The sequence below is a fragment of the Canis lupus genome, chromosome 7 (genome assembly GCF_003254725.2).
Source record: "Canis lupus dingo isolate Sandy chromosome 7, ASM325472v2, whole genome shotgun sequence".
In the NCBI taxonomy this organism is placed as follows: Eukaryota; Metazoa; Chordata; class Mammalia; order Carnivora; family Canidae; genus Canis; species Canis lupus.
Window position 1 is genome coordinate 77314668 of NC_064249.1, and position 26782 is coordinate 77341449.

Here is a 26782-nt window from a genome sequence, read left to right on the forward strand (position 1 = left end):
CACACACACACGTATATATATAAATTATACACATTAATCATTCACATCTTACAAATAATTTGTACCCACATCACAAGCTTCTTTCAGAAACCAAGGATTTTTTTCTTCTTGACAATATGTCTTTTGATTATTTTGCAATCTAAAGACTTTCACAAGCCCTCTGAGGGGAAACAGGTCAACCATCCCCTTAGTCAGAGCTTTTGAATCACTCACTTGACCGCAGTTTCCATTGTAAACAAACAGCAAGAAGACAGACGGGTGTCGGTGTTTGGCCCAAGAGAATCAAAGGACGGCATCTCCATTTGCCTTTTGAAGAAGAAATATTACAAAACCTTTATTTGAAATGCAAAGTCAAAATACACTGCTGTTTTTCCCATGTGAAAGATTTCCAAGTGCAGCCTGAAAAGTTATAGTATGGTACGACATCTAGAAAATGAGAATCACTACAGCAGCGATGCTTCATATTCTATACACAGCCACGGCTTCGAGGGTAGTTTTCTTAGGTCCAGGACAATCTGCAAAGATGTCCAAAGTTATGGTTCAACAATAGGAATCCAGAAGTGACAGCCTGGCTGATGCTACTTCATTTCCTTTTAGTCTTTACTATTTTAAAGTTTACTCTATAAGGCAGCATTTTATAATCCTTCATAAATGCATCCAGATTTAAATATGACTTTTCCAAGAAAGAAAGGATGACAGCTTTATAGATGATTGGTGTGATAAACACATGATTTATGTCAGAATCACTAAATTCCTGTGCCTCTCATCCCTGCTGCATAAAGCTCTGATTTGAAATGAGACATATAAAGTAGAAATTATTTTTCTTTCCATCACACTTTCAACATACAACATGATTAGTCAGAATCACTAAATTCCTGTGCCTCTCATCCCTGCTGCATAAAGCTCTGATTTGAAATGAGACATATAAAGTAGAAATTATTTTTCTTTCCATCACACTTTCAACATACAACATGAAGAACGGCAGAGCTACACCCCCACACGTGCACAAAAGTGCAGTTGTGTGCTGTTCTGTACGTTATCACTCAGCGGTTCCCCCGCAGCTAAGCTTCCTATTCAGAGACAGGGCTAGACCCATAGAAAATACACAGAAAGAACATATTTTATCTGGCTTAGAATCATCAAAACATATGTATTTTTAAATGTCAAAGGCCACTTCCCAGTCTTTTTTTCAAGTTTCTTTGATCATGGACAGGCATTAAATTCAGATTTAACAGCCTGGTCTGCTAGAGAAAATTACACTTCTCTAAAACTCTGATTCCATTAGCACAGAAGTACAAAAGTCTGCGAGAACAATCCATTCCTGCTTGTGGCATCTGTACTTTTATTATTTTAAGTGTACAGCTTTATAATAGATAGGGGTTTGAGGACCACTTTGTAGGGGGATAGAAGCAAAGCCAGTGTTTTTGCACACACAATCCCAAGTGTGTTCCCAGGCGTCCAGCTCCATCTGGGGGAAGGCAGGACAGTCTAGTGCATGCAAGTGATGACTTTAATAGCTTTTACATATTGTACAGACATGATCTTTGATTATACATATATTTGATAAAATGAGAAAAAAGACTTGTTGTAGAGTACATGTCCCATTTTTATAGCATGAGAACAGTACAATCAACTATTTATTCTGCAGGAACTCGCAGCAGTGATATATAGTTTCTGTGACGTGTGTAAAGCCAGCCTCTGGTGACCTCATCTCACAGGAGTACTGCCCCAAGTTCAGTTTCTTTGGCTTTCTTATTTATTACAGCACACAAAAGTCTCCTGCTGTTTATGTTGTCTTAAATTTTCTGAGCAGATTCCAACCAAAAAGAAAAGGTGAGACTAGAAGCCCAGAGTGAACTAACATGAGGACCACCAGGAACCCGGCTGCAACACAGTACGTGACCAGAACGGTGTCCTCATAGGGCAGGTAGCACTTGGCCAGGGCATACTCTGTGGGCGTCATACTGCCCTGAAAAGGAAATGAGAACATTAATGCTGCAGTGAGAGTCTTCCCATGGCGCCACACAACAGTCTTAGACATTACAGAGGAAGAAAGGCAGCCTTCTTGGTTGACTCGGATAAGGCCAGGAAGTGGCTCTTCTCCTGAGACTAAGGGGCACAGCCTTCGTCCCCCACAGGTCACCACCCACCAACCACAAGCACTGGCTGGAGACATGAAGTGAAGGCTCCCAGCGTGCTGAGTGGATCTGACCTCTCCATTGAAACTAGCACAGCAGGTGTGCTAAAATGCAGTGGGCACACATGACAGATGCAAGAGGCATGGAGATTTACATCAGTGGTCACTGAGAAACAAGGAGCACAAGGCCATTTCTCATGCCATCTGATGCTAAAATAAGGAACCCGTTATGCAGAAATGCATGTGCCAGAGGCACCTCAGTGGGCTTGTTTTGTAGCTGTTTTTGCTATGTTGGAATGACACTGAGGAATGGTTTCATTTACTTTGAAAACGTGAGGGTTTCTCCAACTTTTCATGAAGTAAAAATACCTTACATAAAACCATTACAAAATGGTTTTTAAAAAAACATCAGGTGGCCACTAACTGAAACATCTCCAGGCAACTCGCAAGAGCCGTGGCATTTTCCTGCCAGAGCAAATGGGCCTATTTGGAAATAAGACAAGATATTCGAGTACAGCTAAGACATGACCCTGTGTCCTTAGAAAATTAAAAACCTAGAGCCTACTATCTGAGGGCAGTGGCATCCATGGAGATGAAGCACTCCGTAAGTCACCCCTCCCTGGCCCCTTCCAGGGGTAATGCCACGTTCATCTGTCCCCAAAGAGGTGTTCAGACAGGGGTCAGTGTATCCAACTAAGTGTGCGTGCAGAGCAGGGGAAGTTTGTATTTACACCTTCTGTACATTTTTTACAGGTTGCAGCAATTAAATAGTTGATTACTGTGTTGATTTCAATACTTCTATGAAAGCTTTCAGATGAAAATAAACGTTCACATTACCATGATGAAACTGGGGTTGTTTCTGTTCCTCCAGCTGAAAGACGGCACGCTGATCTCGGGGACTCCCGCCCCGTGGAGCACCTCGCAGGCACTGTGTGTGTGGCCACTCAGGATGAGGCGGGGCCGGAGCCACCAGAGCAGCTACCACACCGAGGGGAGGAAGCAACAGGGGGTCAGTGCTTGGACAGAGCCCCATCGGGGCCCAGAGCCAGGCCACTCGCTTATTCCATTAAGTAAAATAGAAAATCCCTACTTGGTAGGGGGCTTTATCTTTTCCTTACGATCCTTTGGTTTGTTTAGACCCTATTATCAAAAGTAAGTTCAGGCTTTTAGGGGGAATCTATCCTTCTTATCTCAGATTTTAGATTTTTAGAAATATTTGTATAAATTTATAAATATATATTTTATTATATTGTATATCATAATTATACAAATATGTATTTATAGAATATAAACATTCTATAAACCTATATAAATAAGCACATCTTAATTAAGTCCCTCAAAATTAACTTTTTTTTTTTGGGTGGGCAGCAAAGTTTACTGAGCAATAGTAAAATCAATAATACAAACTCCTGGGTATTGAGTGATAGTAAAGTGATAGTACAAAGCTCCTGAAGAGGGAGAGGAACTGAGAGGGTTGCCCCCAAAATTACCTCTTAGGTTCCATTCACATTTTCAAATACATTTAAGTTAGTGAAAAAACTCTGAATAAAGAGGAGCTGAGGAGATCATTAACTCGGTATTAGGAAACAGAATTACAGCTGGGAGGGGGAGGATCAAAGGATGGCATGGGAATCTGAAAAGTTGCCCAAGTCTGCCCTCCACCCTCAGGAGGCTGTGACAGCCATCTGTCTGGCTGTCCCTGCGCAGGCCTCCCGCCCTACTGCAAACCTTCTGTGAGGCCTCCTGGGAAAGCACATCGTATCTCTCCTTAAAGGGGATGCCCCGCTCTTCCAGAGGTGCAGCGTCCTCCCCGGAACAGTTGGCATCGCTGCTCCGGTAAAGCGGGAAATGCTGAGGGGGCAGGGGGAGGGTGGTTAGAGAGGCCCAGGTGTGAGCAGGGTCCCTGGAGCTGCACCCACCTGCTTACCCGGAGGGGGCCCGCTCACCTGGAGGGCCTCACTCACCTGGAGGCCCCCTGCTCACCTGGAGGGCCCTGCTCACCTGGAGGCCCCCACTCACCTGGAGGGCCCCACTCACCTGGAGGGGCCTGGCTCACCTGGAGGAGCACCGGGGCTGACCCTGGCAGCGGCTGCAGGCCTCTGCACAGGCTGGAGCCAGGTTCCTGCCGGCAAGAGATGAGTTAAGCCAGCAAAGCCAGCACTCCCCGGGCAGTAGGAAAGGAAGGGAGAGCTGACAGATGGACACAACACGAAGTGCAGGGGCCGTCCCCACAGAAGATACCAGAATGGGAGCACCTGTACCTTCAGATGCCCTCCTACCTCTCGGGAGCAGTTCAGTTTGTGAGAAATCTCGATGAGTTCCCTTTCCGCCTCAGAGCAGAGGTGGCAGCCGTCGCCTTCCAGGGCCACACTGTTGACCAGCACGAAACTGAGGCAGAGGGAGCAACAGAGTGAAGGCCACTGGCTTCCCGTGGGTCTTCTGACCCTGCTCCCTGAGCCAGAAGCCGGGCACCCACCGTGTGAGGAAACATGCCCCAGAACGGCTTTAAACCTCAGCTCGACTCATCTGTCTTAGGTAGGAGTTGATACAAAGAAAGCACAATAACAGCATCATAGGGGGAGAGGGTCTAAGACGCAGTCAAAGGATTTTTAACCTCGAATTTGTGAGAAATCCCAGATTACAGAAGCTCTGAGGTCACAGCACCATTGAGCCCAGTATCTCACCATGTGTCTTCTGTGCCTCATCTGGAAAGATGGGGGTAGCGCAGTACAGCCATGCCACTGACCCGTGAGGGCTGAATGGGAGACTACGACCACGCCTGCCACTAGGAAGTACTCAGGATGTATGACATACTGTGATCATCATATAGTGAACCTCGGGCAACAGTCACTAACATCCGCACACGCAGCAGACACGGCAGGGCGGGGGTGGGGGGGAGTTGCTGGGCAGAGCTAACTGGTGCACATGATCCCAAATCAGGATGATGATAGTCACTGGTGGTGGCCCTTTATAATCGCTTTACCTTAATTATATTCTTACAGACTCCCATTTCAAATATGCTTGGATTTCCTACACACCTGTCAACTGGGCATGAAGAGGGCACCTATCAGTAAAGACTGCTTGAAATGTAAAGAATTTTAGCGATAAGGAGCTAACCAACTGATCTGAAATATGATCGGTGTGTTTCAAGTTTCTTAAACTCTACACCTAGGGAAAAAGAAGACATAAAACTATATCAAGTCTTCATATGATGCAGGGAAGGAAGCTACCAGAGACTCAGTCCTACAGGCAAAGAGAGGAAAAGAGTGAGCATTTGTGGAGAAGCCCTGACCTGGTCTCTGGCAGTGTCATAGGTCATCTCTGTGACAGATCCGGTGACCTGCCACAGCCAAAGCCATGAGTCCTGGACATCCACAGGGGCCCTGGTCTAAAGAGGAAGAGCCTTCCTCTCCCACCTTTTCTCTCTGCACTAGGTCTGCAACTAAAAAAACGTGTATGGTCTTGTCCACCACACTGCAAATGCACACACAGACCAGAGAGGGTCCGGAGACAGCATGAAAATGGCCATGCAGCAGGGGAACTGGTATACGTGGTCAGACGAAAGGGTTGGGATGCTTTGGGCTACAAATCAAGGCTGATGGGAGTGGGGATGGCGCACAGCTACAGAGCATGGTGAACATACCTGCCCCCAAATCCTGGGACACATACCCACAAGAGCAAGTTAGGTACATTTTGAACAAATAAAAATGCACTCCCTTACAAAGTGGGCTGATGAAACCTCTATCACCCAGAGACACTGCAGACAGGCCAGGCAAAGTCATCAACTGGCTGGTCCACTTGCAGGTTGTTAAGGAACACCAGGCTGGTGACCCTGACAGTGGCCATCAGGGAGGATGAGGCCTGCATGCCTTCATCAGAAACTGTACAAGCCACACAGAGCGTGGCTCTGACCCAGGACAATAGCTTCCTTAGAAAATGAAGTTCAGGGACACCTGTATGGCTCAGCGATTGAGCGTCTGCCTTTGGCGCAAGGGTGTGATCCCGGGTCAGTGGATCGAGTCCCACATTGGGCTCCCTGCAAGGAGCCTGCTTCTCCCTCTGCCTGTGTCTCTGCCTCTGTGTGTCTCTCACGAATAAATAAATAAAATCTTAAAAAAAGAAAAAAAGAAAGAAAATGAAGTTGAGGACGGAAGGGGCTTCATAAGAATTCACAAATAATACTCACTTAATTCCTTTCCAAGAAAACAGCCTTTCAGGGTTGAAAACTTTCTCAAATCGTTTTATTTTGTATGTGCTCATCCTGTATTCGGTTGTAAAAAGAAACATTTTTCAGAGCAAGTCATTTTAGGACCTCTTAGGAGTTAGCATAAACACAGGAAATACCTCAGGACTGGAGTCCCGGACTAGCTCTGTGAGGTGAGAGCTCCAGCTGCCCGGGCTATCAGGGGAAATCTCAGTTCTACCAGAGTGACTATAAGGACTCAGCACCCCTTAGACCCTCAGTTTCCTCACTGGCACAATGGTTAAAATAGGACCGTCGGAAAGATTAAATGAGTTGAAATATGGAAGTAAGGTGCTTAGTCCCACTGTATAGCAGCATCATCTACAATAACCAAACTATGGAAAGAGCCCATCAACTGATAAACGGATCAAAAAGATGTGATGTGTGTATGCATGGAATATTACTCAGAATGAAATCTTGCCATTTGCAATGACATGGATAGAGCTAGGGGGTATTATGCTGAGCAAAATAAGTCAGAGAAAGACAAATACTATATGATGTCACCCCTCTGTGGAATTTAGGAAACAAAACAGATGAATATAGGGGAAGGGGGGAAAGAGAGAGAAAGAGGAAAGCAAACCATAAGAGACTCTTAACTATAGAGAACAAACTGAGGGTTGATGGGGGGGGGGGGTGTCGTGGAACGGGCTAGATGGGGGATGGGCATTAAGGAGGGAAAAAAAAACAATGAAGTGCTTAAAACAGGCTGGCATCTCATCAGTACTATGTAAAAACTATTTACAAAAAGCTAAATGGTCTTGTTTTCTGCGTCCCCGAGAAAATAATTGGTTATTAAATGAAGTTTCAAGTTAGAATCACCCAAGAGCACATACAAGTCATTTATTCAACAGGGATTTGTTAAGGGTGTACAATGTGCCAAAACAAAAGTCTTTGCCCTTGTGGACCTTATGTTCCAGGGCTTATATCGCTCAAGGACAACAGATATCCCACACACAGCACAAATAAGGCTTTCACCTGAATGGTGGCAGGTTTCAAGTCATAGTTAGCGAGCGCTCTCAGGGTGCAACTTCACTGAACTACTTACTGATAATGGAAGCCAATGTCATGGTTGCCAGCAACCACCTTTAGCTGCACGTGCTGAGGGTGTCTGAATATTTTCTGAAACCGCCTCACATCATCTGCCCAGCCCTGTGGGAAAAATGAGTCGCTGCTGAGATCCAGAGAACCCTCTCTTCCCTGTGGCTAAAAAAACATGCTCCCTACTCAGATAATGAGAAGTTCACTTCCCCGTCCAAATCAGGTGCTCACAGAGTTAATGTAGAACTTAGAATTTCCAATTCTGTGTCATACTTCTTTTACCAAGACTTAATATTTTAATTATTTAATTTGATGTCAACTTTTAATTAAATTATATTCCCCCATATTAAAACATTAGATGGCAGTCCCCAAAATATTTGATTCATGTACCCATTTTAAGATTCCCTGAGAAGATCCCCAGAAGCCCGAGCATGGACCCCCCTGGGGTCTGATAAGCACTTCAGATTTGGACACATTATAAGAAGAGGCTCTTAGGAATGTCAAGTAAATTCGTGTCTCCTAACCAAGACAGGGATGAGCATATCCCTAATCTTAGCATTTCCCTGTGGCTACAATAAGAATGAGAATGGATAGGATGTGGGCAAAAGAAAGATAAAATCCAATCAATATTTCAACATTATTTTGACATATGCTTTAACTATTAAAGCTTGAGGATTATGTTTCTATCATTCTGGCTCTTATTAAGTCTAAAAACATCAACTGGACAAACATGAGGGAAGACAATACTTAGTTGGATAATAATCAACTTTATCCTAAAAGTTTTAAATAGGCCCAAGCTAGAGAAATATGCTGGAGAGTCCTTCAATACATTTACAAACTTCACTTTAACAAATAGTATTTAAAGTTAGGATAAGATAAAATCAGAATAACATAAAATTAGAAAAACAGAAACGGGCACCTGGGTGGCTTAGTTGGTTAAGCGTCTGCTTTTGGCTCAGGTCAAGATCTCAGGGTCCTGGGATCGAGCCCCCACTATCTGTGTTGGGAATTCCTGCTCAGTGGGGAGTCTACTTCTCCCTCTCCCTCTGCCTCTCCTCCCCTGTTTGTGACTTCTCTATCTCAAATAAATAAAGTCTTTTAAAAAAGAAAGAAAAACATAAAATGCTGCCCTTAATTTGCAAAAGTAACATATACCTCCAGCATCATTTTATAACTAGCTAATTATTACATATAGAATTTCCACTTATCTCATATTTAATTATGGACTAGATTATAACAAACATAAAAACCCCATAAACAGGGGGTTTCTAACCAGATCTGGACCAAGACTTTCTTTGGTTTTTTTTTTTTTTAATTTATTTTTTATTGGTGTTCAATTTACTAACATACAGAATAACCCCCAGTGCCCTCACCCATTCACTCCCACCCCCCGCCCTCCTCCCCTTCAACCACCCCTAGTTCGTTTCCCAGAGTTAGCAGTCTTTACGTTCTGTCTCCCTTTCTGATATTTCCCACACATTTCTTCTCCCTTCCCTTATATTCCCTTTCACTATTATTTATATTCCCCAAATGAATGAGAACATACAATGTTTGTCCTTCTCCGACTGACTTACTTCACTCAGCATAATACCCTCCAGTTCCATCCACGTTGAAGCACATGGTGGGTATTTGTCATTTCTAATAGCTGAGTAATATTCCATTGTATACATAAACCACATCTTCTTTATCCATTCATCTTTCGTTGGACACCGAGGCTCCTTCCACAGTTTGGCTATCGTGGCCATTGCTGCTATAAACATCGGGGTGCAGGTGTCCCGGCATTTCATTGCATTTGTATCTTTGGGGTAAATCCCCAACAGTGCAATTGCTGGGTCGTAGGGCAGGTATATTTTTAACTGTTTGAGGAACCTCCACACAGTTTTCCAGAGTGGCTGCACCAGTTCACATTCCCACCAACAGTGTATGAGGGTTCCCTTTTCTCCGCATCCTCTCCAACATTTGTTGTTTCCTGCCTTGTTAATTTTCCCCATTCTCGCTGGTGTGAGGTGGTATCTCATTGTGGTTTTGATTTGTATTTCCCTGATGGCAAGTGATGCAGAGCATTTTCTCATATGCATGTTGGCCATGTCTATGTCTTCCTCTGTGAGATTTCTGTTCATGTCTTTTGCCCATTTCATGATTGGATTGTTTGTTTCTTTGGTGTTGAGTTTAATAAGTTCTTTATAGATCTTGGAAACTAGCCCTTTATCTGATAGGTCATTTGCAAATATCTTCTCCCATTCTGTAGGTTGTCTTTGAGTTTTGTTGACTGTATCCTTTGCTGTGCAAAAGCTTCTTATCTTGATGAAGTCCCAATAGTTCATTTTTGCTTTTGTTTCTTTTGCCTTCGTGGATGTATCTTGCAAGAAGTTACTATGGCCGAGTTCAAAAAGGGTGTTGCCTGTGTTCTTCTCTAGGATTTTGATGGAATCTTGTCTCACATTTAGATCTTTCATCCATTTTGAGTTTATCTTTGTGTATGGTGAAAGAGAGTGGTCTAGTTTCATTCTTCTGCATGTGGATGTCCAATTTTCCCAGCACCATTTATTGAAGAGACTGTCTTTCTTCCGGTGGATAGTCTTTCCTCCTTTATCGAATATTAGTTGCCCATAAAGTTCAGGGTCCACTTCTGGATTCTCTATTCTGTTCCACTGATCTATGTGTCTGTTTTTGTGCCAGTACCACACTGCCAAGACTTTCTTTGTAAAGCTTTTTGGATTATCCTGGGAAATGACAATGGCTTTTTAAAAAAATATCCCACCCCAGTACAAACTGGTACAGCCACTCTGGAAAACAGTATTTTTAACAGTTCAGTTAAAAATAGAGCTACCCTATGATCCAGCATTTGCACTACTACGTATTTATCCAAAGGATACAAACATAGAGATTTGAAGGGACACATGCACCCCAATGTTTATAGGAGCAATGTCCACAATAGCCAAACTATGGAAAGAGCCCAGATGTCCATCGACAGATGAATGGATAAAAATGTGATACACACACACACACACACACACACACTGGAATATTACTCGGCCACCAAAAGGAATGAAATCTTCCTATTTGCAATGACATGGATGGGACTAGAGGGTATGTATTATGCTAAGTGAAATAAGTCAGTCAAAGAAAGAAAAATACCCTTTGATTTCACTTATCTGTAGAATTTAAGAAACAAAACAGATGAACATAGGAGAAGAGAAGAAAAAATAAAATAAGACAAAAACAGAGAGGGAGATAAACCATAAGAGACTCTTAACTATAGGAAACAAACTGAGGGTCACTGGAAGGGAGGTGAGTGGGGGGGATAGGGTAACAGGGTGATGGGCATTAAGCAGGGCACGTGATGGAATGAGCCCTGGGTGTTATATGCAATTGATGAATTACTAAATTCTACCTCTGAAACTAATAATACACTATATGTTAATTAAATTGAATTTAAATTTTAAAAATTATCCTATACCACAAAATCCCTCCTAAAAACCATTCATGACCAAATATTTTTAACTAAACAGCAAAACAGGTTTTTTTTCCATTAATTCCAGGAATGTAATAAGCAAAATATTTTGACAGCTAAGGTGAGAATAGCCTATCTCTTTGGTTATGGAAAAGCTTATGTCACCTCAACACCCAAACAGAGGCTCCTGAAGGCACAGGAACCTCATTCCAGGCCCCCTCATGGCTCCTTCTGCACCTCTCCCTCAGAAGAAAAAAATAAGCGGAGTGGCGCCTGGGTTGGTTAAGTGTCCAACCCTTGATTTCAGCTCAGGTCATGATCTCAGGGTAGTGAGATTGAGCCCCACATTGGGCTCTGCACTCAGCACAGAATCTGCTTGAGTTTCTCTCTCCCTCTGCTCCTCCTCCAACTCTCTCTCAAATAAATTAAAAAAATCTTTAAAAAAAGGAAAGTAGCAAGTAACTCTTATAGCACAATACTCATAATTTCATGGTTAAATAAACAAGTATAAAATCAAAGAATATTTCATTATATATTCTGTAATTCTGGTGCCAAGTGAAATTGTACGCACCTTGCCTCTTTTCCTTTCCTTTTTTCCCTTTCCCGAGAGGCTCGTGAGAATGTGCATTCCTACAAAATGAGTTCTGACTAATCTACTTCCTACATAAACAAATACAGTTGACAGTTGACCAAGAGTTGGAACTGCATAGGTCAACTTATACATGGCCCTTTTTTATAAAGACAGCACAGTACCGTCAAGGTCCTTATGATTTTCTTAGCAGCATTTCTTCTCTCTAGCTGATTTTATTGTAAGAATACAGAATAGATTATACATAACATACAAAATAGTTGTTAACTGTGTTATCAGCAAGGCTTTCAGTCCATAGTGGGCTATTAGTAGTTATGTTTGGGGAGAATCCAGAGTTATACCCAGATTTTTAACTGCACAAGGTCAGCATCCCTAACCCGGTATTGTGCAAGGGGTAACTGTCTATAATTAGCTTGCCTATCTCAAGACTGGCATGAGATACAGATCCTAATAATCTTCCAGGTAAACTATATATTTTTAACATCGGTGCTCAGCAAAACTTCCCACCCTCATGGATACCGCTTCATGGATTTTCTGGACTGCCTGCCCTGGACCCCCAAAGCAGGACGAGGGTGCCTGTGTCACAGGGTCCTACCTGGGAGGAGCTCCACTTCCCTTCATCAAAGATGTCCCCTAGAATGAAGACGACTTCTGGCTGCAACAACCACAGAGCTGTCTGGAAAGCTCTCTCCATTTGCCATTCCCTTGAGGTCAACAGGAAGAAGTACAGCATTAGTCTATTTCCTACGTAGAGCCTACATCCGATCCGTCTTCTGGGTCATTTAAAAACTGAACTGAATGGTCCCATTCTCCTTCCACGGCCCCATGCCTGCATTCTTCTCCATGCCTACAAGGCTCAGAGTCCGTATAGGAGTAAATATGGGGAACAATGGCCCGGGGGAGGGGAGGGCTGCCCCGCCCACACATCCCCTCAGTGGCAGAGATCAGACCTGACACTGCACCCAGGAAGCCATCCCTCAGTCATGATAGCCCCAGACAGAGGTCAGGGAGAGCTCAATGCAGCTCCCAAAGATGCCCGGTGTGGGCTGTGACCACATCAAGGAGATGACCGTGTCTGGCTGAAGTTTCACTTCTTCTTGAATGACCTCAACTTCCTGCGTGCCTTTGGGATTGGGGACAATAATGGGAGAGTCAGACTAGTTGATATCAAAACTGTAGATCCTGTGGACTTCAGACATCCAAGTAACCACCCACAGGTAAGACAAGTGAATGAAAAGAGCCTGGGGGGCTCCTGGGGGGCTCCTGGGGGGCTCAGGTGGTCAAGCATCTGCCTTCGGCTCAGGTTGTAATCCCAGGGTCCTGGGATGAAGTCCCAAATCAGGCTCCCTGCTCTCCCTTTGCCCCTTGCCCCTCCCATCCCCACTCATGCTCTCTCTCTTGCTCACTCTCTCTCAAATAAATAAATCTTAAAAAAAAAAAAAAAAACACCTGAGATCTAGAACCTGACAGGCAATGGCTTAATACCCCAGCTCCACCCATAACCAGTCGTCTGGCCTTGAGAAGGTCCCCTTCTCTCTCTGGTTCCTATTCTTTGTTAGTAAATGGGAATAATAAAACCTACTGTCACAGGGCAGTTATGGAGTTAAATGAGAGAGCATTTGTAAAATGCCCGGCACAGCACCAACACACAGGAGATGCTCAAACATGTCAGTGATTTCTGGAACCACCCTCCCCTCTCCCAGACAGCTATGACTTGTAGCATTTTCCTAAGGACCCCAATTCTTCCCTCCCTTTTAAGGCATCCTCTGGGCTGTTTCTCCCCTACCAAAGAGAATTGTGACATCCCACAGCATATAAATAGGGGAAGACATAAATTTGGGGTCAGTGAAGACCATCCAGGCCCCATGTAAACTGCTGCACGGTGCACATCTTCACTCAAGACACCTTCCAAAATTCATTTCTCAGTTTTTCTTGATTGAATATTATTCATCCTGGAGGAGAAAGCATCTAGAAACAGCAGTAGCAAGAAGGCTGGGAAGAAAGCCCAAATGGTAAGGACCAAGGAAGGCCAAAGGAAATCTCACCCTGGCCCTTCTTTATCTCATGCCTCATGTGATTTAAAACTTTGAGTAGGGCACCTGGGTGGCTCAGCGGTTGAGTGTCTGCCTTCAGCTCAGGGTGTGATCCCGAGATCCAGGATCCGGGATCGAGTCCCATATGGGGCTCCCCACAGGGAGCCTGCTCCTCCCTCTGCCTATGTCTCTGCCTCTCTCTCTGTGTATCTCATGAATAAATAAATAAAATCTTAAAAAATAAAACCCTCTGAGTAAAGGATGGCAGCCCCCCCATCTTTCCTTCTTTTGTCTTGCCTTCTTCCCTCACCCCTGGAAATCTTACACATCTTACCCTCCCACTCAACATAAGGTTCATCCAAATCCAGAGTACTCCATTGATATTCCTGCTTGCAAGGCTAAAGATCTATTTAGACAGGCACCATGCAGTCATGATGAGGAAAAGAAGTCAGGGTATAGGGTGACCAGGGGCAAGAAGAAGGCTCTGCTGCCTACCCTGGTGGGTGAAGGCCCCATCAGTCACCATGTGGTGGGCATTATTCACAATAGCCAGAAGGTGGAAGTAGCCATCGAACGAGGAACAGAGAAACAAAATACGGTCTAAGTATACAATGCAGTATCATCCAGCCTTACAAAGGAAGGAAACTCCAGGACACCTGGGTGGTTCAGCGGTAAGCATCTGCCTTCGGCCCAGGGCATGATCCCATTCTGAGGATCAAGTCCCACATCAGGCTCCCCGCAGGGAGCCTCTTTATCCCTTTGCCTGTGTCTCTGCCTCTCTCTGTGTGTCTCTCATGAATAAATAAATAAAATCTTAAAAAAAAAAGAGAGGAAATTCTGAACCGTGTCGCAACACGGATGGACACAAGGACGTGATGCTCAGTGAAATAAGCCAGACACAAAAGGACAAATCCTGCATGACTCCACTTATATGAGGGACCTTCGGGGAGTCAAATCTATAGATACAGAAAGCAGAATGGTGGGTGCAGGGGCAGGAAGCAGGAACAGTGGGGAGTTGGTCTTTAACGAGGACCAAGTTTCAGTTTGGGAATCTGAAAAAGTCCTAGAGGTGGCTGGTGGTGACGGTTGCACAACAGTGTGAACGTACTTGATGGGACTGAAACATACACTTAAAATTGCTTAAGATTAACTTTGAAGTTATGTGTTCATAACTTCACATATTAGAGTTTCTAAAAAGCCATCTGACAGAAAAGCCAGTGGACAACTTAGCAGGTCCAAGTTGGAGAGACGGCCCTGGTCATCTCCCCATGGTGACAGCCACTGATCGGCTCTGCTCCTGCCACCCAGAGCAGCCAAAAACCTGCCCGAAACTCCACACCAGTGACTGTGAGAGGGGACCCCCCCCCCCCCGCCCCGGTCTGCTTCCTCCCCTGCCTGGGGCAAAGGGGAACCCCAGCCGACCACACCCAGGTGCCAGACCTTGCTGTGGGCATTTCCTTCGCGCAGCCTGTGAAGTCTCTGGTGTCAACCAATTACAGACAAGGAGGCAGAGACAGGTTTGGAGGGGCCCTCGTTAGCCTGTCCATAGTCCTAAGACTGAATCCCAGACCTGCCTCCCAAATCCTGGGTCCTTACAAATAACAGATGCTCTGTAAACAGTACATTCAAGGAAAAGTCAAATGCCCCACGTGTCTCTCTTTGAGAGGAAAGTAACCAATGACTACCCTGACCTACAGGGAGAAGGATCTACCTTCTTGCCAGAAGAATTTCAGCAAGATTCCTGATTATAGCTCCTACCTTCGTAATTTGTCTAGCCAATGGCCTCGTACTTCCCCAAGCAAGTGAGTGTCAGCCAAAAACATGGCTTTCAGAGTCTTCTGTCCACTGCCATGGGCTGCAGTTTTCACCTCAGGCCAATCACACTGAAAGATCACTAAGTAATAGATTAAAAATTCACAAAACAGAAGCACGGCAAAGACGACAGCGGTGAGTTTCAACAGCAGGAAACTTCTCTTTAACAGACAAAGATGCTGCCTTCCAAACCCCAGCCTGACCAGAGCCATGTCTCAGGCCTGGGAGTCACCAGCATCCAAGAGTGAAATGCATCAAGGATTCACCACGACAGACCATGGAATCCTGGGTAAGGCACAGCAGGTGTCCAGGGCTTAGCCATGTACCTACGGGGGAAGAGAAAGGACTGGTTTGCGTTTCTTGGTAATGCCACGAACACTACTAGCTCCTTCCATTAAGAACAACTAAGTTACAGAATCCTACCTATGTTCCCGAATAAATGAAGTGTCCGGTACTCGTACAAGGATAATTCACTGGATTATGCTACAAGAATAATCTTCTCAATTACATGATGAAGTTTTACTAACATCTTGGAAATCATTAAACAAGAATCTATCCAGGGGATGTTAAGATAGGAGACATAATGGAACAGTCAATAAATATTAAGTGTAACTTGACTCCCAAAAGGATTTGCGACCCCTCCTGGACTTTACAAATCAATAGGCCAGAAGGCCCCTATCCTGTTGCCTCTGCTGTGAATTTATCACTTTTCCACATCGCTTTTCCACAAAGGAAGTGAATATTCATGGACAATGTACTTCAGGGATGCGAGCGATACATTTCACTCTGCGCTCAGAGGCCAGGGTCTCACAGAGCGACCCATCTGTCAACACGGCATTTGCAGCGTATGTTTTCACAAATACGGATTTTCACCCACAAACTAGCCTTAAAATTCTGGATGGTCTTCTGTTAGGAGACATTTATGTGCAGTGGTTTCTCTATGGAACACTTTAAAATGTTTATGGATTCTCCTGAACCATAAATGAAGTCTGTATCCTATTTAAAAAATAAAAAAGCATCCACTTTTGACACATCTGAAGAGAAAGGCTGGTACAGGGATGACCTGAAATAGGCTTTAAGAAGTGACATGCTACTAAAGTTCCTCACCTTACACTCAAGATGAGGATCTATTTTTTTAAGGTTTTATTTATTTATTTGAGAGAAGGGGAGAGAGAGAAAGAGAGAGAGGACAAGCAGGGAGGAGGGGCAGAGGAAGAGGGAGAAACAGGCTCCCCACTGAGCAGGGAGCCTGATGTGGGACTCCATCCAGAACCCCAGGATCATGACCTGAGCCGAAGGCAGAGGCTCAACCACTGAGCCACCCAGGAATCCCTCAAGATAAAGATCTTAAAGGGTAGTGACCTGATGGCTGCAGAGAACTCAGATACAGGAGAAGCTCCAGAAGTCTCGCGGTGGAGGCTTGGGGGCCACTGACCACTGATCCCACTGAGCCAATAAATACAGAAAATCCCTTTCTGAGGGGGTGATTTTCTGAGATGAATCCAGGAACCTTCACATGGTGGATAAACAAGGAGTCCAGAACATTCTTACTCTTATAGGGTCTAAGATCATCTCTGCAAAATTCAATTTCCAGAACTGTTCACATTTGCACATCAGCCCAAATCCCATAAAAGTCCCTGCTTCCTGCATGGTGGCATTCTATTTAACAACCAACCATTAAGATACGGAACATTTTGTAAATCTTACCTAAAGAAAAATAAATGGGGACAAACATGCATTTTGAGCCATTATCGAAAGTTTAACACGTAGCCTCAGAACTGAAAGTGCCTTCACTGGGCGAGGGGCTCCATGGTTGAGCATCTGCCTTTGCTCAGGGTGTGACCCCGGGGTCCCGGGATCGAGTCCCACACTGGACTCCCCACAGGGAGCCTGCTTCTCCCTCTGCCTGTCTTCTGCCTCTCTCTCTGTGTCTCTCAGGAAGAAGGAAGGAAGGAAGGAAGGAAGGAAGGAAGGAAGGAAGGAAGGAAGGAAGGAAGGAAGGAAGGAAGGAAGGAAGGAAGAAGGAAGAAAGGAAGAAAGGAAGAAAGGAAAAAGGAAAGGAGAGGAGAGGAGAGGAAAGGAAAGGAAAGGAAGCCTTCGGAAATGATGGATACTTTTCATGCTCCTCCAAACAGAGCTCTGGAAACTGTTTGCTGTACTAAGTCCTCACTCCTGTCTGTGTCTCTTCAGAAAAGAAGACATGAGAAGATTGGAAGGGCAGGACTAGCTCTGCACCCAAGGGTTCACCTTCTCTCTGCTCCCGAATGGCCTCATTTAGGTAAGTACTTGATTGAAGAGGGAACAGGATGCCAATGCCAGGCTTAAATGCGTCCTTTCATACTGAGGTCAAAGGCGGCGAAGCGTGCAATCTGCGACCTGCTGCTCCGCCTGGAATTCTGCTCTGAGCATCCACACTGTCTTTATCAGGCAGTCCGGGGGCAGCCCTGGTGGCACAGCCTGCAGCCTGGGGTGTGATCCTGGAGACCCGGGATCAAGTCCCATGTCAGGCTCCCTGCATGGAGCCTGCCTCTCCCTCTGCCTGTGTCTCTGCCTCTCTCTCTCTCTCTCTCTCTCTCTCTCTCTGCCTCTGAATAAATTAAAAAATTTAAAAAATATATCAGGTGGTCCGACCACCACTGACTGATGGCCATACCCTGTCCTGGCACTTAGAACCACCTGCCAACTTGTTCATCTAAGGATGAGCCACACATGCCACATAACTAGAATCACCATAAACCTTCTCTTCCAACAGGAGACACCTGTGAGGGGCAATGTGCCACTGAGGATAATAAGAACGGGGCCATGGTGCAAATCAGGCCAGCCCAGGCCACTCAGGGCGTGTGGGTGCCTGACTCCACCCATGAGGCTACTCTCAGTCTGATGCAGTCGAGGAGAACGTAAGGAGGCTCCTGCTGTCATCCACGTATCAGCAATCAAACTCCAGAATGAGGTAAAAATGCTGCTAGTAGGGATCCCTGGGTGGCGCAGCGGTTGGGTGCCTGCCTTTGGCCCAGGGCACGATTCTGGAGACCCAGGATCGAGTCCCACATCGGGCTCCCGGTGCATGGAGCCTGCTTCTCCCTCTGCCTGCGTCTCTGCCTCTCTCTCTCTGTCTCTCTGTGACTATCATAAATAAATAAAAAATTTAAAAAAAAAATGCTGCTAGTAGCCACTCACCAGTGAGACTAGGCATGGAGCCTCTATCTGGGGGCTGCTCATAGGAGACAGAGAGAGAGCCTCTAAGGAATCATGAATGTATTTCTTACTACTACCATCTACCTTCCCTTGGTTCGAGTCAGTCAAATGTATCAGAAGCAACCATTCCGTCTTACTATCTCACTTTCTTTCAGAAGGCCTCAGAGTCTTCTGAAATCCTCATGACAGCAGCTGAAACTTCCTAAAACCTTCGTGTTTCCTCAGCCGTTGGAGGGTGAGCTGAGAGGAAGGAGCCCAGCCTTCAGGTTCTCCTACCTTGCACACCTTTGCTCTTTAAAGGCTCCAAGTTCCCCGAAATGAAAACCGGAACGACAGCTTTATAGCTGCTCCTCTACACCCACTTGCCTTCATCCAAGAAGCCGGTTTCGGTGGTGACCAAGGGCCACGGCTTCCCTTGACCGACAGGAGCAGGACAGGACACAGAGACGAGGCCCAGGTTTGCACTCAGGGGCGGCACTGGCTCTGCCGACCCAGCTCCCACATCCTGTTACACATCTTCTCATGAAAACCCTAGCACCATGTGAATCCGCTCTCCAGTAAAATGTGATCCTTTTTAAGAACAAGAGCTCCTCCTCAGAGTGGAAACCATTTTTTGACAACTTCTGACACCAAATCCTTAACCAAATTCCCTTTTGCTCAAATCTTGGAAAACTTCTTTCTCTATCCAAACTCATTGTATTACTCATCAAATCAGTATCTCCCAGTGTTGTCTCCCACATTGCGGCCAAAGTACATCCCCTTTGACTTCCTGACGTGAACAGAGTACTCTGTAGGGCTGATGGGGGTCGGAGCCAGGATCTGTCCTCCCCCTAGAAATGGCACAACGAGGCAGCACACCGGGCGCACACCAGGTAATGAGATGCCCCTCCTACCTTACTGCTGCTTCCAGATGGGATACTGTGACCTCCTCCTTGTGCTCACGCCAATTCGCACTTAAGCCGACCTCAGGGACAGCACTGCTTCATTTCCTGACAAGGCCAACCTGTGAAACAAGCATGCTGAGCACTAAGGGATTGGGAAGGACAGACACTTCCACCACAGGGGCACACACAGCTACCCTTCTTAGCAGGCAGAGGAAAACCAAAAAGCTCCAAGGGGGAACCAGCAGCCACTTGTTCCTCTTGCACTATCTTTTCCAAGGTTCTGAATACCCACCAGCAAAAAACAGCAATGCTGAATTGGTAAAAATCCCACCCACAGCTCTGTTATGTGACCTTGGGCAAGCCACCTACCCTTTCCAAGCCTCATAATGGGGGGGGGGGGGTCACAGTACCTACCTCCACTGATGTCATGAGATTGATAGAAATAATGTTCACTGATGTCATGAGATTGATAGAAATAACGTTCACAAATGTGCCCTTTTTTTAAACAGTAAATCTTTCCATGAGGCAGGCATGTCAGGATTAGATTAGAGAGTAAGCCTTCCAATCTGGTGAATTCTGACAGGCTCAAAGAAGTGGAACTTGATTCAGATAGCCATAATCAGCTGAGGGAGAAGGAAACCCAGCAGAGAATAAGGGGAGAGATCAGAGACAATCTGGAAGCTGTGGCCATCTTTCTCCACTCATTTACCGAGTTGGACTTTCTAATACTTGACATGCAAAGTCCCTATGCCTTTTCTTCACTAAATGTAAACCTGACCTTGTAGTTCAATCATAGTAAGTCAATGACTTAAAATCTCCACAGCCATACACACCTGCTCAAGAAAGACATGTGGAAAAAATGTGTTTATCCATCTTATTTCATAAGATGTAAAACTAGGCCATGAGTGGCTTCAATAAAGACAATATGCTCATGTGAAGAATTCCATCCACATTACATGCTTCCCTTTACATTAGCAGATTTGGGTTCAAAAAGCAAAATTACTAAAATGTTACTGTTTTCTCCCCCCTCCAAGGTGAATTTGTCAATTTTATTAAACTCTTGTTTCCACCTTATATACATGGATCTACATGTGTATCCTGGTCATGATATAAAATGTATTTCCTACTGCAGTGGTTTGTAGCTCCCTAAGTCAGGGACCTCGCCTTGTCCATCCACACAGCCCCCCTCTGCTGGTGCTCAGATTGGTGCCTGTGAATAGTAAATGCTCAAGAAGCATCTGTGGAGTCAATGGCCTACACTTAATCTTATTGTCCCCAAACATTTTAGAATTACAAACATAGATTATCACTCTTTTGGTCTTTAGACACTTCACAGTCTCCAGGACATCGAGAAGATGTCCTGTTCCCCTTGGTCAGAGTGCCAGGCAGGGATTTAAAGATGGCCAAACAGGTGCACAGAACACATTTTCTTACCAGCCCCTGTGTGGAACCCTTACAAAGGAAAAGCTTGGGTGGCCCTCTGATGAGAGGAAAGTACTGACAGTCTTTCCTGAGACGTTTTGGAGAAACAGCCTTCTTTCTAAAAGGGGAGTACATGAAAATGCCTGGTAGCTCCTGGGTTCTCTCCTAAGCCCTGGGGCTGGCATGATCCGGGCAACTGGGGAAGTCTATATCTCAGTTGTGCTCTTTCCTAGTATGTGATCTTAGGCAAGTCACTTGGAAAAGAAAAAAAAAAAAAAAAAAGAGGGGAAGGGAGAGAAACAAGATGGTTATTATAAAAAGCAAAACAAAAAATAACAAGCACCGATGAGGATGTGGATAAGTTGGAATGCTTGTGTACTGTTAGTAATTCTGGAAATGGATAGTGGTGATGGCTGAAGAATAATGTGAATGTACTTAACATCACTGAACTGTAACCTTAAAATGGTCAAAATGTTAAATTTCATGTTATGCAGTTTTTGCCATGATTTTCTTAAAAAAGGAAGAAGCACACAATCACACAACACACACAGGACCCTAGCAAGCTAATGATGTCCTCTAGCAAGAGCTTCCTTTTGGATCTAAATATACCACCTGTATATATAAAAAGAAGTTTTGGGAGCCTGGGTTTAGAGAAACATCACTGAGTCACCTCACCTTTTTAAGGACACTACTGGTAGATGAGACTGGGAGGAAGGCTCTAAATTGGCTTGTGTTCCCCAAATCAGATCGCCTTTATAAAGCAAAATGTGTGTGCTGTTGCTGAAGAATGTTTCCTTTGGCTATTTATTAAAGTGATTAACGCATCAGTTCCTAGAGGGCACAGCAGCCGCTGCCCTGTGACACGTAGAGAAGGAAACTGATGGGTGTTTCGAGCATAGAAAACAAACAGCTAAAGAAAAACGATCGCCATGTTATTATTCAAGAATAGCCCTCTTGGGACGCCTGGGTGGCTGAGCGGTTAAGCATCTGCCTTTGGCTCAGGCTGTGATCCTGGAGACCTGGGATCGAGTCCCACGTCGGGCTCCCTGCATGGAGCCTGCTTCTCCCTCTCTGGGTCTCTCATAAATGAATAAATAACATCTTAAAAAAAAAAAAAAAAAGAATAGCCCTCTTAAATCATAGCATAAAATATCAACATAATACATGCACTGGCACATTGATCCGTATCGCCTAGTATGTAAAAATAGCAGCTACACTCCAAAACTGGGAACAAGACATTTTATCCATTTACTGATTTGTTACTTCAAAGCCATCATTAAAATATCTAAACTCCCTCCACCCCAAAACAGCATTAAAAAATGTCTAATATGCACTGACCTGTGGTTTTTTCTTACTTGTCCATTACCTTAAATATACCAACACAGTGTCATCAATGGCTATTCAAATGTCACATGTTCCACCCTAAATGATATTTTTGAGTAAGACAGAATTTTTTTTTTTTTTTGGGTCAATGTACATCAGTGAACTAGAAAGTGAGAGGCCCCTGGGCAGCCCCGGTGGCGCAGCGGTTTAGCGCCTCCTGCAGCAGCCCCGGGCGTGATCCTGGAGACCCGGGATCGAATCCCACATCAGGCTCCCTGCATGGAGCCTGCTTCTCCCTCTGCCTGTGTCTCTATGAATAAGTAAATAAAATCTTAAAAAAAAAAAAGAAAGTGAGAGGCCCCTACGATTTAATACATGGGCCTTAACTAATCGTGATTCTCCAGCAAGCAAATGGCTAATCCCCAGAATACCGCTTCTCCAGTAAGCTAACTTGCAATGCTTAGAAAGCAAGGAGGTCCCAGTTTGCAGGAACGAGAGACGGCAATTAACCCGGAGGCCTGATTGATTCTTAGAGCTCGGTCGTGAGGGGACACGGGGAATCGAGCTGGCGGCGGCGGCGGGCGGGGCGGGGCGGAGCGCTCAGCCTCCCGGGGAGCCCGGCCCGGTCCCTCCCTTCACCTGCGCTCCCGCCGCCGAGCGTCCCCGCGCTTCCGCCTCCGCGCACTGGGCCCAGCGGGCCACCGTCAGCCCCGCGAGTGCGCGCGGGCCCGCGAGGAGGCCACGCCCCCGGCCCGCCCCCAGGTGCGCCCCCGCCCGCGCCCGCCCCCAGGTGCGCCCCCGCCCGCGCCCGCGCCCGCGCCCGGCCGGGAACCCCCGGGGGCTCCACTAGCGGCCCCAAACAGCAGGTGCAAAGAAGCAAACCCTACCCTTGGCCGCCTCTTCCTCAACGACTCGGCCCGTGTCGTCCTCAGTGTCTCCTAGGCTCTATTCCCCGCTCGAGTCCTCGGGCCCCGCGGGGCCCCCCGGAGCGACGTCTGCTGCCGCCGCGCAGCCGTGGGCCCCCGGAGCGCGGGCCGGTGCGGGTCGGGGCGGCCTGGAGCTGGCTCGGGGCTCGGGGCTCGGGGCTCGGAGCCGTCTCCGCGGGCCCCGGCGGCGGGCAGCCGAGTGGCCGGGCCTCCGCGCGCCGCCGACAGGTGGCGCCGTGCCCACTCGCTGCCTCCCTCGCCGGCGGGCGCTCCGGGTGGGCCCCACGCGGGAGCCTTCGAGGGCTGTGTGATGAGCTAACGTGTAGCGCGGCATGCTCTACTTTCCAGAGGGCTTTCCCATCCATTATTTCAGACAAGCCTCCAGATGAGCTCATAAAGCAAGAATCAGAATCACGACCCTACGTTACAAGAAGTAAACGAAAGCTCGAAGCGATGGCACACGAAGTCCTCCAACCAAGCAATATAGTCATTAGTAATAGTAATTATAGTCAGTAGCATATATTCGCAGATCTGTGGGTGTAGTTAATATACAGAGATACAATAGAAATCATATAGAAAGCGACCAGCACAATGCCTGGCATCGGATAAGCAAGCAGTAAATGGCAACATTATTACTAATTAAGGACGTTGTAATATTTTCGAATATGTCTGGATGAACGATTTTACCATCACGAAAACTGGGACAACATGCACACCAATACGATGCAGTGGTAAGTACGCAGCATCGTCTCTATTCTTGCTAACTAGAAAGGAAAAAAAAAAAAATTTGAATCCAAGATAGCCTGTAATTAACTCCAAGCTTAAGGAAATATAGAGACCCATGAACAAGATAAATTCCATCACCAGGAAGCAACCAGCTGGATCCAGAATGGGGAGATCTACAGACCACATGACCTAACTTCTTTATTTAACAAATAATATCAAAATAAATAAATAAATAAATAAATAAATAAATAAATAAATAAAAACAAATAACATCAGAAAAAAAAAAAAAAAGAGGAGGAGAGGGAGATTTGTTACAAAACCGGCTTGAGAGACACATTAGCCAAATGCTAGTTCGTGGGCTTTTGTGTGGGTCATAATCAGGACAAACTAGCTTTTAAAAATATATATTTAAAGATTGGGAAGCTTGGGAATAGAATGGATGCTAGGTGCCCCTAAAGAATTGTTGGTGATTTTGGTATAATAATACTATTGTGTTTTTGTTTTTTTTTTTAAGATTAGAGAAATGAAAGTATTGACAGCCAAATTGTATGATTTCTGGAATTTGCTTTAATATTCCAGGAAATAAGAAAACAGGGAAGTAGGAGAAAAAATAATATTGGTAAAATGTTGATTATGTTGAAGCAAGGAAATAGGTGTATAGCATAGCAATTGGAAGAAACAATGCCCCCCCACCACCACCACCCCTCAAGACATCCACAGCCCAATCTCTGGACCTGTGATTGCCACCTTATATGGCAAATGGGACTTTGCAGGTGTGATTAAGGTTAAGGACTTGAGATGGGAGTTTCTCCTGGGTTATCCCACTGAATCCAATCTAATCACTGGTCCTTACATGTGGAGAACCTTTCCCCGCTGTATGACGGGGGTAGATAACACAGGGATGGGTCAGTCCATTCAAGCAGCTATAACAAAACATTACCCATTGGGTGGCTTAGAAACAACACAAATGTATTTCTCAAACTTGTGGAGGCTGGAAGTACAAGATCAAGGTACCAGCATGGTTGCTGAGAGGGTAAATGAGAGCCACCTTCCTAGCTCATCACCGCATCTTCTCCCGGTGTCTTTGCACGGTGGAAGGGGTGAGGGAGCCCCAAGAAGTCTCGGGGCTTATAAGAACACTGATCCCATTTGTGAAGGCTCCACTTGACACCTCCCAAAAGCCTCATCTTCAAGCACCATCACATCAGTCATTAGGATGTCAACATAAAAATTTTGAAGGGACATGAGCATTCTGTCCAGAGCAGAGGGTCAGAGAGCTGTAGCCTGACAAGGACTCTACCTGCTGTTAATGATGTTGAAGATGGAGAAAGGGGACACAAGCAAGGAATGTGGGCATGTGGCTCCTAGAAGCTGGAAAAGACAAGGAACCACCTTGATTTTAGTGCAGTGAGATTACTGACCTATAGAACAATAACAAATTTGTGTTGGCTTAAGTCAGTAAGTTGATGGTGATATGTTGCAGCAGCAATACAAAATCCACACAACCATTCATTGTATTTCTCTCCACTTTTGTGTATAGTTAAAACTTGTTGTCATGTTAAGTCCGTAAAACACCTAAGAAATACATTTTAGAAGTACTTCATTTATACCTGAAGCATAACAGAGTCTAACCCGGATCCCTTGGTGGCTCAGCTGTTTGGTACCTGCCTTTGGCCCAGGGCGCCATCCTGGAGTCCCGGGATTGAGTCCCACGTGGGGCTCCCGGCATGGAGCCTGCTTCTCCCTCTGCCTGTGTCTCTGCCTCCCTCTCTCTATGTCTATCATAAATCAATCAATCAATCAATCAATCTATCTATCTATCTTTTAAAAAATTAAAAAAATAACAGAATCTAACCTAACAAAATTATGATGCATTTTAACTTGAAAAAGAACTATGTATGATGTCCTCTTAAAACGTCTCATTAAGAGTATAATTAATAAGTGAAGGGATGGGAAAACATTTATCATTCAAATGGAAGTGACAAGAAAGCCGAGATAGCAATACTTATTTTGGACAAAAAAGACTTTAAACTTTTTTTTAATTTTTATTTATTTATGATAGTCACAGAGAGAGAGAGAGAGGCAGAGACACAGGCAAAGGGAGAAGCAGGCTCCATGCACCGGGAGCCCGACGTGGGATTCGATCCCGGGTCTCCAGGATCGCGCCCTGGGCCAAAGGCAGGCGCCAAACCGCTGCGCCACCCAGGGATCCCCAAAATAGACTTTAAAACAAAGATTGTAGGGGCGCCTGGGTGGCTCAGCTCTTGAGTGTTTGCCTTTGGCTCAGGGCGTGATCCCAGATTCCCCAGATCCAGTCCGGCATCGGGCTTCTTGCATAGAGCCTGCTTTTCCTCCTTCTGCCTGTGTCTCTGCCTCTCTCTGAATAAAATCGAAAAGAAAAGAAAAGAAAAGAGAAAAGAGAAAAAGAAAGAAGGAAGGAAGGAAGGAAGGGAGAAGAAAGAAAAGAGAAGAGAAGAGAGAAGAAAAGAAAAGAAAAAAGAAAGGAAAAGAAAAGAAAAAAAGAAAAGAAAAGAAAATCTTTAAAAAATAAAGACTGTGGACGCCGGGGTAGCTCAGTGGTTGAGCATATGCCTTTGGCTTAGGTCATGATCCCGGGGTTCTGGGATCAAGTCCCACATGGGGCTCCCTACTCAGTGGGGAGTCTGCTCCTCCCTCTCTGTCGGTCGACTCCTCCCCCCTGCTCGTGCTCTCTCTCTCTCATGCTCTCTCTCAAATAAATAAAACCTTTTTTACAAAATTTTAAAGGCTTAAAAAATAAAACAGACTGTAACAGGAGACAAAAACACTATATAATCATAAAGGAATAATGCAACAAGAAGATAGAACAATTGTAAATATTTATGCACCCAATATGGAAGCACCCAAATACATAAAGCAGCTAATAACAAACATGAAGGAAGTAATTGGTAGTAATACAATGAGAGCAGGAGACTTTAACACCAAGGAAACCAAACAATATATGGAGACAAATGAAAATGA

General features: G+C 45.3%; 1 protein-coding gene across 10 annotated transcripts; it reads right to left on the bottom strand.

Moving 5' to 3' along the window:
• Nucleotides 1-301: 301 nt before the first annotated feature.
• On the bottom strand, nucleotides 302-23246 carry MPPE1 (metallophosphoesterase 1). 10 transcript variants are annotated; one of them, XM_049112952.1, is made up of 13 exons: nucleotides 23018-23246; nucleotides 19395-19504; nucleotides 15253-15632; nucleotides 12057-12165; nucleotides 8993-10141; nucleotides 7426-7529; nucleotides 6324-6398; nucleotides 4417-4525; nucleotides 4194-4259; nucleotides 3866-3988; nucleotides 2975-3115; nucleotides 1863-1969; nucleotides 302-515 (listed from the first exon to the last, which is right to left on the bottom strand). In XM_049112952.1, the coding sequence occupies exons 3-13, from the start codon at nucleotides 15516-15518 to the stop codon at nucleotides 500-502; spliced, it is 2265 nt and encodes a 754-aa protein (XP_048968909.1). In that variant the 5' UTR covers nucleotides 15519-15632; nucleotides 19395-19504; nucleotides 23018-23246; the 3' UTR covers nucleotides 302-499. The 10 variants fall into 10 exon arrangements, with proteins under 10 accessions (XP_048968909.1, XP_048968904.1, XP_048968905.1 ...); XM_049112947.1 differs by lacking the exon at nucleotides 302-515 and having other exon boundaries at nucleotides 1319-1969; XM_049112948.1 differs by lacking the exons at nucleotides 302-515; nucleotides 23018-23246 and adding an exon at nucleotides 22770-22840 and having other exon boundaries at nucleotides 1319-1969.
• Nucleotides 23247-26782: the final 3536 nt, after the last annotated feature.

Excerpts from the sequence above, each read along its gene's own strand:
- MPPE1 (XM_049112947.1), bottom strand. The coding sequence starts at position 15,518 with ATGGCTCTGGTCAGGCTGGGGTTTGGAAGGCAGCATCTTTGTCTGTTA. Across the intron at positions 7,530-8,992 it reads AGGGTATTATGCTGAGTGAA|GGCTGGGCAGATGATGTGAG; the intron begins GTAAGTCAGTCG and ends TTTTTCCCACAG. Across the intron at positions 3,116-3,865 it reads CCCAGGAGGCCTCACAGAAG|CTGCTCTGGTGGCTCCGGCC; the intron begins GTTTGCAGTAGG and ends TCGGTGTGGTAG.